This window comes from Vicugna pacos, chromosome 13 (assembly GCF_048564905.1).
Source record: "Vicugna pacos chromosome 13, VicPac4, whole genome shotgun sequence".
Taxonomy (NCBI): Eukaryota; Metazoa; Chordata; class Mammalia; order Artiodactyla; family Camelidae; genus Vicugna; species Vicugna pacos.
Genome location: NC_132999.1, coordinates 26,015,886 through 26,031,611, shown reverse-complemented (window position 1 = coordinate 26,031,611; position 15,726 = coordinate 26,015,886). Strand labels below are relative to the sequence as shown.

At 42.5% G+C, this 15,726-nt stretch overlaps 1 protein-coding gene and 1 long non-coding RNA gene across 2 annotated transcripts in view; one reads left to right on the top strand and one right to left on the bottom strand.

The window, feature by feature from the left end:
- C8A (complement C8 alpha chain) overlaps nucleotides 1-15,726 on the top strand; it is a 63,927-nt gene that overhangs the window by 2,978 nt on the left and 45,223 nt on the right. The window contains exons 2-3 of the mRNA XM_015236198.3: nucleotides 4,323-4,475; nucleotides 14,144-14,246. Coding sequence (XP_015091684.1) covers nucleotides 4,399-4,475; nucleotides 14,144-14,246 — 180 coding nt within the window. The 5' untranslated portion in view covers nucleotides 4,323-4,398. The remainder of the gene's footprint in view (nucleotides 1-4,322; nucleotides 4,476-14,143; nucleotides 14,247-15,726) is intronic.
- Nucleotides 1-15,726, bottom strand: part of LOC116283099 (uncharacterized) — a 31,938-nt gene that overhangs the window by 5,794 nt on the left and 10,418 nt on the right. The window lies entirely within an intron of this gene.

The window sequence follows — 15,726 nt, the reverse complement described above, 5'->3', positions numbered from 1 at the left end:
GGAGAAGCTGCATTTGCTTTTCTTCTTTCTTTGCTTTTGGCCATCACGAGACTGGCCAGGTCTAAGCTGAAGTTACTACTTTGAGATGTTCCCTAAGTTTTCAACCCTTGAGGTGCTGGAATGGCTCTGGAATCTGGGCAGAAATGGGGAAGTGGGCCCTCTACCACTTTGCCACCTGGGTCCTATGGCTGAAATCATTCTATCAGCTTCTGCTGGTAGCAGCCTCCCCCGGAAGGCCTCAGAACCAGCCCGGGGCCCCTGGATGTGAACCCACCGCGTTCCATCTTGCCCCACCATTCTCTTTGCCAGGCCCTGCCTATCTTCCCCTTTCCCCCTTCACTGGTACTTAAATGAAAGCTCCCATGCTTATGAAAGAGACAAACCAGTACCAGGAAGGAGGAGCAGAGAGAAGGGGAAGGACTGTTTAAGTCCTTCCACTGAGGACAGAGTCCCTCATTACCTCTCCTGTTTTTCAACCCTCCCCTGACAGCTACTACTTTATCCATGTTACGGGCGAAGAAACTGAGGCCAGGACACAACGGCTGATTTGGGATGTTTTCTGACCTGCAGCTGTGCTCTTTCCCGTCTCACAAGTGGCCTCCATTTGCATGAGACGTGCAGAACTTTGGTCTGTCTGCGTCGAGCGCCCTGCAGGCCCAGCTCAGGGGAGTGTGGCCTCCAGCTTCCAGAGCTCCTCTGAGAGCACAGGCCTGGCTGTCACCCTGGCCCCAACTCACAGGCTGATTCAGACGTGGAAAGTGCTTCCGCGAGACAAGCAACGCATTTCCAAAATGAACTGCCCTCTCACTGTCTATTCTGCATGGTATTTTGTACCTACCTTTGATAACAGAATGCTACGATTAAGGTGAAATCCGCATATGCACAGCTAACGATTTGGGGGCATTTTCCATTCATCCTAGAACATTTTGGCTAAACGCAGATGAGTTCCCAGTCCCCCAGGGCAACACACACACACACACAGCCACTCACACTCACACACTCAGTCACAGAGGCAGGAAATGATCCCACCTGGCTTAGCTTCTCTCCTGAGTCTATCCAGTCATTATTTCTCCATTCACTTTATTTTGCTTTCTGTGTCCGTTGGAAATGATACTCATTCTCTGAACTGAGGCATCATCAACAGAGAACTGGGCTGGGAGCTAGAAGACCCCGGCCTTAGTCCCCACATGGCGCTTAGGAGCTGTGTGACCAGATCAAGAATGACCTTAGGTTTTACAGTTGGACAGAGCGTAAGTGAGCCTGAGACTCACCAGTAGTGCACCTGCAGGTAAATCACTCAACTTCTCTGAAACGCAACAGCCTCATCTTCAAAACCACACTATTATTGTTAGCCTTGCAAGATCATGGTGAAGATTAAACACATTAAAAAAGATTTTTTTTTAAAACCATGAAAAGTGGCAAACACAAGGCCTGCTACTCTTTATACTTCCTTCCGTTTTGCTCTTCACTCACTGACCTTTGGGACTCTCTTCAGAATACTGATATTTATCTCACAAGATGATTTTGAGGATAAAATGCGAAAGCACACCAGAAAGTATGATGAAGTAGCAAACTAGTTTTAGTCCTTTGCCCATTCACTCCATCAACCAATATTTCTTAGTAAAGACTCAGTGTTAAGTGATATGGGTGGTAATGCAGAAAAATCAGACACAGAACTGACCCTCAAGACAGCTTCATTCTCGGGAAGTACCTGACTCTGTCAGAAGAACATGATACAAGGCAGAAACGGAAAGTGCTGGTAATATGTTTATAAGATTCAAAGACAACAAGGCTGGGGCATTGGCCGAGGCTCCATGGTGGACCCGCTATCTGAGAAGGCTCTTGGCAGAAGGGTTTGGGTTCAGCCTGGGAGAGATCACAGCAGTGAGGAAGGTGAGGGGAACCTAGACGATCAGGTGGAGGATCATTAGAGGCTGATAAGGCTGCAAAGATGGGTTGGGACCCATTTCTGGGGGAATCTGGACTTCCAGTCTTAGAGAAAATGGACGAGCCGAGGAAGGCTTCTGAGCAGGAGGAAAGTGATGTTTTCCAAGCCAGCTTTCCCGAAGATGAATCTAGCAGAAATGGACAGGGAGGTCTGGAGTGAGGAGAAACAGAGACTCCATCGGAGTCTTCTAGGAGAGTTTCAGAAAGAGCCGAGAGCCTGAAATGGATGAAAGGGTGAGAATGAAGAGAGAAGCTTGGAGGGAAAATAATCAGAAGAAAAAGGATCAAATTTGTGACCGTGTTGGGGGGTGAGGACGGTGAGATGAAGGGTGGAGCCCTGAATGCCACTGAAGCCTTGGGTGAGGAGCAAGGGCACCAAGGAAATCTCAAGAAGGAGCTGGTCTAAGGAGGAAGGCAATGTTGCCTATATGTAAAAAGACGACGACAAATAATGCACCAGAATTCGAGGGGTCACGGGGGCAGCCCAGACTTTTTGTGGTGTTTCCCAGCCTTGGCACTACTGACATTTTGGGTTTGATAATTCTCTGTTGGTGGTAGGTAGGGGGATGCCCTGTGCACTGTAGGATGTTTACCACCTGTTAGACGCCACCAGCACAAACCCCAAAGTTGTGACAAACATAAATACCTCTGGACATTGTCCAATGTCCCCCGAGGGGAAAAACCACCCCAAGTTGAGACCCTTGTTGTAGAGGGAGGTCTGCTCCACATGAGAAAAGCTGGAGAAGTGAAGGAAAACCCAAGCCGCCCTCCCCGGGGGATCAGTGGACCTGTGTCAGGAACTTGGACTTGGGATGGGACAAGGTGGGAGATGGCTAGGGAGCTGGTTGAAAGAAGTGGGTTCTGAATGTGCCACCCTGGGTTTCTTCAGTGGTGTCCAGATGGAACCCCCCATCAACGCACATCTTCAGTAAAAGCATGACCAGGTGCCAGTCATGACTGGATTCCTTGTGGAAAAAGGAAGAACAGTTTTAGGAAGAACAGTTTTCCAAATGGATCGGAAGGAGGGTAAACCTGCAGCTGAGAGGCCCCGGGAGTCAAAACAAGGAGAGGCAGAAGGAAGAGAGACATAGAGATCAGGGGCTGGAAGGGCTTTCTAGGACCTGAAATTGGTGTTCACTTCTGTCAAACTACCTAAATCTCGGAAGAAATGGAGCCAGTAACAACTGGGTGCCTTACTAAAATCTCCACATGTAAATTAGGTACCTTTTTCTGATACATAAAGTTATTCATTACTATTTTTCATAAGCTATTTGAGATTAATAATGATACTACCAGCCGATCCTGCTAATGAGAGAATCTGCCTATTGCCAAAGACATCAAGGCAGAGACTGACTACTATGCGTAAAATAGATGAACAGCAAGTTTCTACTGTTCCCCGTCACAGGGAACTATATTCAGTATCCTGTAGGAACCTATAATGAAAAAGAATATGAAAAGGAATATATGTATGTACATGTCTGACTAAAACATTATGCTGTACACCAGAAATTAATACAACATTGTAAACTGACTATATTTCAATTAAAAAAAAAGAAAAAAGTAAACATAAAAAGACAACATTATATTCTTGGGGAAGTCAATTAACTTCTCTGAATCTTAATTTCTTCAGCTGCAAAATGAAATGAATCATTTCCATCTCGTAGACTTGCTGTGGGGGTTCAGTAAAATAAGACACAGGAGATGCCTGCCACATGTTTAATTACCATCTATCTCTATTTAATGCATCTATGATACTTTGCCTGGAAGAGCATGAGAATGTGTCGGGATGGCACCACCAGTCCACATGTGCCTGTCATCACAGTGCTAGAGAACGCTCCTGGAGGTGTCCATTTAAGGCATCTGGTTTCCTGAGGACACAAATGTGCTAGACGGTAATGATACCCAACATCTGGACAAGAAATGGAAAAGTCCTTTCAATTACCCACATCTCTCAGGCTCCAGATGTTTGGCAACACATTGTAGAACTTCCCCACGTTAAGTGTTAGCATTTCCTATATTTTGCTGGCTGTTGCGGCTGCGCTGATATGCCCGTATAGCCTTGTTTCGATCCTGCAAAACAAGTCGATCTGACCTCAGAAGTTCCAAGACTTAACTCAAGAGAGATCATGAATTACGGAAGTATATCATGGTTTTGCTTTTCCCTCATCCTGAAGGTAAGATCCTTTTGCTTAAGTGAAATTGGTTAAATATCCTTCTTTCCTCAATCACATGGGTATTGTTTCCCAAAAGGTCTGAAGGGCAGTGGCCTTTGGTGTCTGGGGTTTTAGGGTGTTTGGCTAATCAATACTCTAGTAAGTAATTAACCAGAGAAGGAGACTCAAGTGCGTTCTGTTAGCTTCAGATAGCTCTTACAGGTCCCAGTCTTTCACTCCACTTCCCTGAGCAGTTTTATTCCTTCCAGGTAACACAGGGTGGCGGCATCTGGATGAGATGTTTGCTGTTGCTTTCTTCGTCTTGTCTCTGGTGACTTGTCAGCCTGGAGTAACCATACAGGAGAAGGTGAACCGGTGAGCTGACCAAAAGTCTCTGCAGAATTTGCGCTTAGGGATTGCGTGGTGGGGAACTGAGACATGCTTGTGTTTGCAGCAGGTTATTTCAGGATCAAATGTGATCTCTTTTCGTGTTATTAGTAATCCAGTGAAGGAGGTCAGGCCAGTGGAAGCGCATTCCCTTGGAGTCAGATGGGCCTGTGTGCAAATCACAGCTCTACTACTTAGGACCTGGGTCACCTGGAGCAAGTCACCTAATCTCTTTGAGCTTCAGTGTGCTGGTCTGCAAAACGAGAATAATAACGCTTCTTCTGTAAGAGTTCATGAACGTGTAATAAGATCCCGGAGTATACTCAATTTCATAGATAACAGTTTTCTTGAATGATACTGGACAATTCTACTTAATCCATTTGTGAATTGTTAAGAACACCCATCTCACGGTGTTTTAGGGAGGATAAAATTAGATAATGTATATTTTAAGAAATCACCTTGTTGGAAAGGCAGGAGACTGTAGAGATGCTGGGTCATTTCATTCTAGAAAGGAGATGATCTTTTGCTACGGAGTAACGAGTGGAAGTGATGTTTTCATACGTACATCGTGTCTCACTCATTCAATTTCCCTGAATAGCCCAAACTGACTTTACAAAAAAGAAAAAAATTCTTAACATCAAGTACTTTGTGGTGCTTAAACAGCCCCTTATTTTGCCTTTGGGATAGTACTGAAGAGTCCCTGCCCCCAAACATTGAAGATTTTAAGTAGAGTTATTTTACCCAAATTCTTGTTGAATGGTTCCGTTTTGAATCATTACTGCTTTTAAATGCTAGAGCCAGAGAGATTTTCTTTAAGTACCAGTTCAGAAGGGGGAAAGGCATTTTTATAAGCAGCTAATTTGCAGCTTGTATTTAAAGCAAGTACAATTTTGAAAAATCAGAAAATTCATCTCTAATAATTAGAAGATAGAGGCAAAGGAAATCTCTGCCGAGATACTCTTAATTACAAAAGCTTGTCACTGAGGTCCTTTTTGAAAAGGAACAAAGAGTCTTGATGTTGGATGAACTTATCAAATAAGACAGACCAGTGAAGAGGCAAATTTGAAGTCGAGGCAAAAGGGAACCAATTAGATACGTTTCAAAGTGCTGAAGGGGCAGATCACGAGGCGGTTGTGTCTAATGCCAGTGTGTCTGACCCTGGCTTTGCAAACGCACAACTACATGGTGAAGTAACTCTACTGGGTCCGAATTTTGGCACTGGCATTTACTATTTGTGTGTGATCTTAGGTAAGTTACTTAAGTTTTCTGAGCTGTAAAATGGGAGGCAAATAAGAAGAAGAATTAAATGCATATGAAGTATTTAGAACAATGCCTGGTACTAGGAAGTATTTAATGACAGCTGTGGCCAGTGGTGGTGTATGGCTGTTGTTATTATTTTTTAGAATTCCTCTTCTCTCTGCTGGTTGGCAAAAATTAGAATAAATTTGTAATGTGCCAGTTAGTGTGGATCTTTTGGACCAGTCTGAGATTTCAAACTTCTAAAAAATTGAACAATGGTACTCCTTTTTACAGAATAAAATCTATTAAACTCTAACACTGAAAACAGATGAAATACACTTACATTATTAATGGTATACATTTATTTTTATAAGCTCACGTTTTCCATTATATTTATGTATATCATATCACACCATTATTGTAAGGTCTTAATAGAAAAAAATGGGGTTTAGAAAAATATTTTAAAACATTGTTGATGAAAATTAGTTATAATATTCACCCTCAAAAAATCAGTGAATCTCTATTATGTATGTAATATGTCGACTGAAATAAAATGCACAACCTAAAAGTTGAGGGTTATGTTTTATTCAGTGGATTTTATTAGGGCTCAAGCCTGGGACACAGCATCTCAGATCACTCTAAGAAGCTGTTCCAAAGTGGCAAGGTATAAGCCAGGATATGTGAGCTTTTGCAACAAAGATTAGGTAGCTGGAACATCAAACTATTACTGTTAATTAAAGGAAACCAGGTATGTCAAGTTAAGGAATTTAGAGCTTTTCTGTGTATGGGAAGGTGCAAGGGTTTGGTCTCACTGACATCACTCCTTTGATGTGCACCTAGCTATCTAGGGCCAGTATCCTCTTCTTCCACATCCCGAGTTCCCTCAGGGGCACCACTGGGGGTGGCTGCCTGCTTGTCTGCATCCTGAGTTCCCTCCACTCACTGTCAGGGGAGGTGACAGTAGCAGCTGATGACTTGATGGCCACAGTGTCCTTTGTTTACCGATATGGCTGGCAATACTTTCCACTCACATATACAAATAAGACATTTTAGCGTGTGTGCTGCTATTAAAAGTCAAAGATTTTCCCCACCCTTTTAATTTATTGAGATTTGTTTTATGGCAGTGAATATGATCTATCTTGATGAATATTTCACATGCACTTCACAGTGTGTACTCTGTGGTTGGGTGTAGTTCTAAGTCATGAAGTCCAGCTGGTCGTTAATGTTGCACAAGGTTTCATCTCCTTGTTCTATCAGTTGTTGAGGGAGGGATGTTGCAATCACCAACTCTATTTGTCAATTTGTCTGTTTCTCTTTTCAGTTCTATCAGTTTTTGCTTCATGTATTTTAAAGCTCTGTTTTAAGCTATTTATCTGCATACAGATTCGTTGATGACCTGCCCCTTTATCATTATGAAAGGCTTTCATGGTGAGTTTTTTCCCCCAACTTTTAAATTTTAACTTATCTGACTCTTTATATTTTAAACTATGCCCCCTGTAGACAGCATACAGATGAGTCTTACTTTATTATCCAGTCTAACAATCTCTTATCTTTTAATCACAGTATTCACACCACTTGTATCAGGTGTGGTCACTGGCCTGCAGGAGTTTGGGTCTACCATCACTCTACTTGTCCCATCTGTTCTTTGTTCTTATTTTTCCCCTTTTGTTCATCTTTTGGATTTCATATTTTTTAAAATTCCAAATGATTTATTAGCAATTCTACTCTGTTTACTCATTTTGGTTGTTACTCTAAGATTTACGTCACTCATCATTAACATCTCACAGCCTCCTTTCAAGTAATATCATACCACTTCTGATACCATTTTTATTCTGCTTGCGTAACTTCTTTTGACCTTTCTTGTAGTGCAGAATGAGTTTTGGTGAGGGAGTTAACCACCTTTGTTAGGTTAAAGAACTTTATTTTGAAGGATATCTTTGATGAATATAAAATTCTAAGTGAAGACTTTCCACTTTTCTTCCCTCATCACTTTGAAGATGTCATTCCATTGTCTTCGACTTGCATGACCTCTGAGGAGACATCTGCTTTGCTACTCCTTGTGTGTTGTATTTCAAAACGAATTGATGGCCTTTAATATTTTATCATTGATTTCCAGAAGTTTGATTATGATGTGCCTTTGGTGTGGTTCTGTGGGCTTACAGCTCTCATCAAATTTGGGGAAAAAACTTTTTCCATTATTAATTCAAATATGTTTTCTGTCCCACACTCTATCCTCTCCTCATAGTCCAAGTGCAGATATATAAGACTCATTTGATATTATCCCATAGGTCACTGAGGCTCTGTTCTTTTTTTAAATTGTTTTTGGCAGTATTTTTTCTTTTTCATTTCTATCACTGTATCTTCAAGTTTACTAATCTTTTCTTCTGCAGTATTTAATATTTTTCAGCCCATCCAATGAATCTTTCATTTTGATTATTACCATTTTTCAGCTTCAAAAGTTTCACTTGGCTTCACCACTTAGTGGCTGTGGAACTTGGGTAAGTTACCTAAATTCTCCAAGGCTTAATTTTCTCATCTGCTGACTAGAGATAACACACACTTCCTAGAGTGTTTGTCAGGAGTTAAGAGAGTTAATATAAAGCACCGAGCACAGAATCTGGCACATAAGCTTTTCTAAAACGACTTTCATTACTCCTTCCCTTTTATCTGAAATCCTCCAGAGTATACCTTGGATGCTTTAAAAAATGCATAGATTTTGGAGTTAAAACAGTTGGTTTGTGGGGAGGATACAGCTCAGTGGTAGAGCACATGCTTAGCATGCATGAGGTCCAGGGTTCAACCCCCAGTACCTCCTCTAAAAATAAACAAAGAAACCTAATCATCTCCTCCCTCCCCCTAAAAAAAATTAAAAACAAAACAAAACAAAACCAGTCTTGGTTTGAATGCTTGCTTTACAACTTACTATTTATAAAACCTTAAGCACATTATTTTCCCTTCCTATGAATCTGTTTTACTTATCTCTAAAATAGGTATAAGAATTCCTACCCTACAGAGGTCTAGTGAAATTTAAATTATGTAATGCAAAATTAAATGAGATAATACATTCATGTAAAAGTTTTTACTGAGTACCCACTGCATGCAAGGTACTGTGCTCAGCACTAGGGGACCACGGTGATCCCGACTTTGCAGAACTTGCAGTCTAGGGGTGGAAGCAGAGGGTGAGAGGCCCTCCATATGTGGAATTACGTTAGCATAGGGCAGGTAGGGCCAGGAAAACCATCCGGAGGAAAAGAGACTTAACTGAACTGGGAAGGCAAGGCCAGATGAACGAGGTGTGGAGGCAAGAGCACTGTGCACATACTGCAGGGGAGCCCATCACACGCCCAGAGCTGGAAGCTCTAGTGGGATTGTATGTGCTCCTGGAATACAGCAGATACTTTTTTTTTTTTACATATACATTCATGTTTGTTTTCAGATTCTTTTCCATCATAGGCTATTACAAGATATTGAATATAGTTCCTTGTGCTATAGAATATGTCCTTGTTGTTTATCTATTTCACATAGTAGTTTTTTTCATCTGTTCCTTTTGTTCATTCATTCAATAGCTATTCCAGGTATGCTAGGTGGTGAACAAAACAGATAATGTCCCCACCCTCATGGCATATACAGTGAAGTGACAGAATAAGCCAATACACATGTAAATCAAAATTTCAATAAAAATTGTGACAATCCTATGAAGGAAATAAATAGGTTCCTTTGACAGAGGATATCAGAGCAATCTAAAGACAGGCAAGTTGCGGGGGGAGGTTCTCTGTAGGGGTGGGTTTAAGCTGAGATATGAAACCACGTGAAGAACAAGGAGACTGGATTGGTCAGCATGTGCTAAGACCCTCCCGTGGGAAATGGCTCATCGTGTTCGTGGATCTGCAGGATGGGAGCAGCATGAGAGCAGGAGATCATGGCCTGAGAGGATGTCAGAAAGGTGGGCACAGGCCAGATCACAGAGGACCTCAGGCACCACGGAAGAATTTGGACTTTAATCTGTGTGTAGTATAAAACAAACAGAAATCACCAGAGGGTCTTATAAAGGGGGAGTATTGTCTGATTTCTAATTTTAAAAAATCATCCTGGTGTCTGTGCAGAGAGGGGATTGGACGAAAGCGAAGTTAAGGACTTGGACCATGGGTGGTCATGGCAATTATCTGGGTGAGAGGTAATGGTCCCTTAAATGAGGACGGAGGCAGTAGAGACAGGCAGGAGGGAAGACATTTGAGATCTGTCGTGAAAGCATCCCACAGGACTGGATATGGGGGCAAGGGGAGGGAAGGAATTCAGGATCACTGTCGGGTATCTGGCTTGAGCAACTGTGTGCTTTGGTGGCTCTACTTACTGATGTGGGTACAACTAAGAGAGGAGCTGGTTAAAAGGAGAAAAAATATAGTAGCTTGTACCTGCAAATCCCAAACCCCTAATTCATCTGTTGTACCCCCCTTCCCCCTTTGGGAACAGTAAGTTTGTTTCCTATGTCTGAGTCTGTTTCTGCTTTGTAAATAGGTTCATTTATGTCATTTTTTAGATTCTACATATAAGTGATATCATATGGTATTCATCTTTCTGCCTGACTTACTTCACTTAGTATGATAATCTCTAGGTCCACACATGTTGCTGCAAATGGCATTATTTTATTTTTTGTGGCTGAGTAGTATTCCATTGTATACATATCACAACTGCTTTATCCAATCATCTGTCGATAAGACATTTAGGTTGCTGTACATCAGAAAGTAACACAACACTGTAAATCAACAATACTTCAACTCAAAAAAAAAAAAAGGTGAAAACAAAGAGTTTAAATTTGGAGCCAGTAAATCTGCCATGTCTGAGAGGCACCTGATGGAGATATAAATGGGGCAGTTGGATAAACACAAAACAGGATTTCCGAGCAGTGGTCCAGGTTAAAGATCTAAATCTACAAGGCCTGAGCACAGATGGTACGTGAAGCCCAGGAAATGGACCTCACCCTCCGGCGAGTGAGAAGAGCAGAAAGGCAATTGCACCCTGAGGAATTCTAGTTTTCACAAACAAAGAGAACTGGCCACAGAAGTAGGAAGGGAGCAAGGAAGTGTGGGGCTGAAGGAGGCCAAGCAAGAGAGGAAAGATCCCCAGAAGGCAACAACGGTTAACAGAGGGCAGTAAAGACCAAGCCAGAAAACTTGCCACTGGATCTGGCGACATGGAGGAACATGGAGGTCGCTGGAGACTCAGCACTTTCAAAGTCAAATGTGAAATACCTCAGTTTCATGATGTAATTTCCAGGTAAATGAATGGGAGTGGCTCACGGTTGTATAATTAGTGAAAATCAGCCTTGAATATAAGCTGAGTCAATTTATTAGGGTGACTCTCTTGAAGTAATCAGGGTTGAGCCTTCTGACCTTCTAGCCCAGGATGGGCAGCTAATTAATTATCTGGGGATCTAAGCTGCTGAGGTGGCTACATTTTGGGGTCAAGCACTGGACCCAGAGATTGCATGTTCAACTCCAGGTTTGAGGCCCTTTGCCCAATATATCACCCTACCTAAAAAGGCAGATGGGAAACCTTCACTAGTCTACAGACCTCTACAGGGTAGGCATTCAACACATTTTTGACGAAGATGGAGAGGTCTGATGAGCATGTCTGGGGTTGAGAAGATCAGAGAGAAGAAACTAACATGTCAGGTGAAGCTTGGGGCTTTCACTCCATATTCAAAACAGTCTCACAAGTTATTACCATCCCTGTTTTTTAGCTGTAAGAAAATGGTTAAGTAGCAGAAGCTGGACTTAAATGAATGCTTGGTGGACTCTAAACTCCGCTCTGTTACATCAGTGTTTCTCCAACTGTTTTACATCATCTTATACATATTATGTGAAAAAAGAAATGACATGTGGTCAAAAAATTTGGTAAATGCCGGGTTAAGGAAATCAAAATGCAGAACTTCTCAGAGCCTTTAATGTGTTGCTGGGCATTTTAAATCTCCAAGAGCAGTATGTTGTATCTAATTTATCCAAGTGTATTTGACCAGGGAACTTTCCATCTTTTCCTCCTCTGCTGCTGGTGCATATCTCAGGAATTACTACTCCACAGAACACACTTTGAGAACCCTGCACACAGCACAATATTCCCTTGTCGTGATGCTACAGATGAAAAAATTAAAATCTGGATAGTTCAAGACACTTGCTCATAGTGGCCCAGCAAGGGAGATGCAAACTAAAGACCAGAATCAAAGAATCCTGGATCCTACTGCTCTACATTAAGTGTCTTTTTGCTTGAACCAATTTTCTGTAGCTAAGAGATGCTTTAAAACTATTTACCAAGATTTACGAGGCCACAGATTTATTAAAGGTTCCTTAAGTAACTGAAAAACAGATACAGTTCTTTTGGAAAGCCATTTGGCCATATAGGTCATCGTCTTTAAAATCATTTGTATCCTTCAACCCAGCCAGCCCATTCTACGGGCTGCATCTTCAGTAAGTAACTTAGAACACAGGAAAACTGGGTGCTCAGTACTCTGATTGTTTAATGTCAGGGAAGTGGAACGTGGGCAGTCATCATGGATAGTTTACATTTCTGCTGTGACATTAACTGGAAAAATAAGGATATAAAAACGCAAGTCAGTGTGACCTCAACTGTGTTACGAAAATGAGGAATGAAAGGAAGTGTAACAAAATATTAATGGTGGCAGAATTAGGGGATTTTTTTTATTGTATAACCTTTTCTATGTTCTAAGAGCATGCATGACTTTTATAATCAGCAAAAAATAAACTACATTAAAAAATTCATCGGAATGATAAGAGAACACGCTGGTCATACTGATACTGACTAAGAGCCTGGAGCCCTATAATGACTTAATGAATGGTCCTCGTGTACCTTCTGTAGTCTTGCTTCAGCGACAGCATTACTGTGTGTGCCTCTGTCTAGACATCATGTCACAAAGCTTTTAAAACTACAGCAACACAGTGCTGCGCTGTCTAAGCTTTTGCTTCCATCCATTAATACTGTTTCCTTCCATTTTGACATCATAATGCAGTCTCTGTAGGCTTACAATGACATTATCTTGACAGTTCCATAATGAGATGCAGAACTAATGCTGGAGTCATTTTCTGCTCCCAAACCTTCACCCGGTACCTTCTCTCTCACCTTTTGATGATTAGAACCCTTGTTTTTTCCCATGTTCCTATGCTTCAAACTTATTTTAGGACAGTCTATCAGAAAAATGATGTATGGACCAAACCTTGAGCCATTTGAATGTCCAGACACCAGGATTATTTAATTAGATTCTAACTGGAAATTAGGTTCAAATAAATTTCTAAGCAATGTCTTTCCCAAAAATCGTTTTCATCCTTTCCATCCCCTTCCTCCCCCCTTCATTCCTTCCCCCCTCTCCCTCCCTCTTTTTTTCCATCCCGTCCTCCCTTTCTTCTTTTTTTTTCTTTCCTAAATATTTACTGAGCACCTTCCTCGGATCTGGCACCATGGTAAGTGCTGGGAGTTCAGTAGCAAACCTACGAACAGTATAAGCACCTGCCTTCATAGAGCTTACAGTCTGGTGGAGGAGGCAGAAATTACACAAATAGCGCAAGTGTGATAATTAAGTGTTGAGAAGAAGATGTGCAGACATTGACCAAATCCTATGAAGGGAGGGATCTCATCAGCCTGGGTACTGAGGAATGCTTCCCTAGGGAAATGATGTTCAGGATGAACCTGAAAGATACCTAGGAGTGAAGAGGAAGATAGCTGGATTTTTTCAGGATTAGATTTTACAGGCTGGTGTGCTCCAGGGAACAGTGGGGTCCAGGAGGATTCAGGACAATGGTTAGGGTAAAGTGCAAATCTTATGTCGTGTGTGTTTTATCACAATAAAATTCTGGGAGGAAAGAAAAGAACAACAGGCCATGTATCTTTTGTTTCAAAAACAGCACATGCAATTCTTAAGGAGGAAGACAGAACCACTCAAGTATTGGAAGCACCAATATGGTCGCTCCTCTCCCCTCCCTGCTCCATCTCCACTCCCACCTCCAGATAGCTTGAAGGTTTAGGGAATACGTATCGTGATGTTGCCTCATGGTCTGCGGCTACAGGTACCCAGATGCCCAAGTCTATGGTAATCCTGTCACAATGTGTATGTATTTCAAACCATCACATTGTACATCTTAAATATGTCATACATTTTTTTGCCAATTATGTCTCAATCAAGTTGGGGGAAAAAATTCAACATCTGGCTTCATATTGTTAAGGTATCTTCATGTCAAAAGACCTTTTTGAATTTATAATTACAAAAACTTAAATGATCACGATAAAAGTTGAAGCAGAGGTCTTTTTTTTTTTTTTTTAATGGAGGTACTGAGGCTTGAACTCAGGACCTCATTAATGCTAAGCATGCACTCTACCACTGAGCTACATCCTCCCTCCTCTCTTCTCTTTAGGAGAGCAAGTCGGGCTGTTCAGGGTTCCACCCCCGCAGCAGTTTCCTGCCAGCTGAGTAACTGGTCAGAGTGGACAGACTGCTTTCCCTGCCAGGACGCCAAGGTGAGACATTTATGACCGATCTGGGAGCATTTCACATTTGAATTGCGTGCCAGGCATTCACATGGAGGTAAGCAGTCAGGTCCATAAATCTAGAGGTCTGGGGAGAAAGGAGATCTAGAAATAGGTATTTAGAAGCCACGCACACATGGATGGTGGAACTCATTTCTGCCTCTTCTGGTTTTGTTTGTAAGACATCAAATGCCTTATGAGGCTGCAAAAGATGTGTATGTTGGGGCTTGGATGTAGAAAAGTGGCCCCCCAAACACTGATCCCCAGTGGCCTCTCTGGGTCCTGGCCAGTCTATTATCCTCTAAGGAGGGCCATCTGGAAGCACTCACAGCTTAGGAACAAAATGCCAAGAAGTCCATGATCTATGTTCCTCAGAATCTCACTTCCACGGATTGAAAAGGCTGACCCATCCTATGATTAGATGTGTGCCTGTCTTGTCTATCTAAGTGGTATTAATTGGTCCAAAATGATGGGTAAACTCGATGGCATACGGGGGATGTTGGGAGCACTCTGCTCCATCAGGGAGGAGTGTTAAAATTCTGTTCAGAAATCACTGCTCATGGTGAAAATAAAAAGAACACTAACTTCTATTCTGTTTTATTATTATTTTAAAATCTCCGGAGACAACACATGCCTTCACTGGGTGCGCCCAGGGTGGGATGCAGCCAGGCTCCCCCTCCCCCACGGGGCACACCACTGCCTGAACCGTGTCTACCAGCCTATTGCTGTCAGGTCTGTGTTTAAGCTTTGATGCTGCAGTTTAGATTCTGGCTTCACACCTTACTTGCTGCGTTACTTTGGACATACCTTTTATCTTCTATGTTTCTGATTCCTCATCAATAAATGGGAGGAGAAACAGCACTTAATCAGAGTTACTGAGAGCACGACATGGGTGACGCACATGCAGTGCTTTTCGTGGCATCTGGCACAGAGTCAGTGCTCAGTAAACGTTAGCTGTCCGTGCCCTCCTCCCAACCCCGCTCTCACTGCCTTGAATCAAGCCCTGCTCTTCTCCCACCTGCGCCCTTGCAGAGTCTGCTGATGGTCCCTCTGTCTCCAGACCCCTCCTCAGTTAGATGGGAAAGTGCGCTGTGAATGTCTGATGACCTGTTCAAAACCACAGAGTGGTGGAAACACAGCTGGGACTACGTTTATTCAACTTCAAAGGCTGAAACTCACAGTTTCGCCTCTCCCATCGCTGAAGGATGTCAAAGAACCTGAGACGTCCCAATTTAAAAATATCTAGCCCCCCAATTCTCATTCTGCTTTGACATCCTGGGTTAGCTTTCTGGGTCTGCTGAAGAAAAGAACCAAAAGCTGGGTGGCTTACACACAGCTCTGAAGGCTGGAAGTCTGGACATCAAGGCCAAGACCTGTCTGGAAGCTCTAGGGGAGAATCTGTTCTCTGCTTCTTCCAGCTGCTGGTGGCTGTCGACAGTCCTTCATTTGTGGCTGCCTTGCTTCAATCACT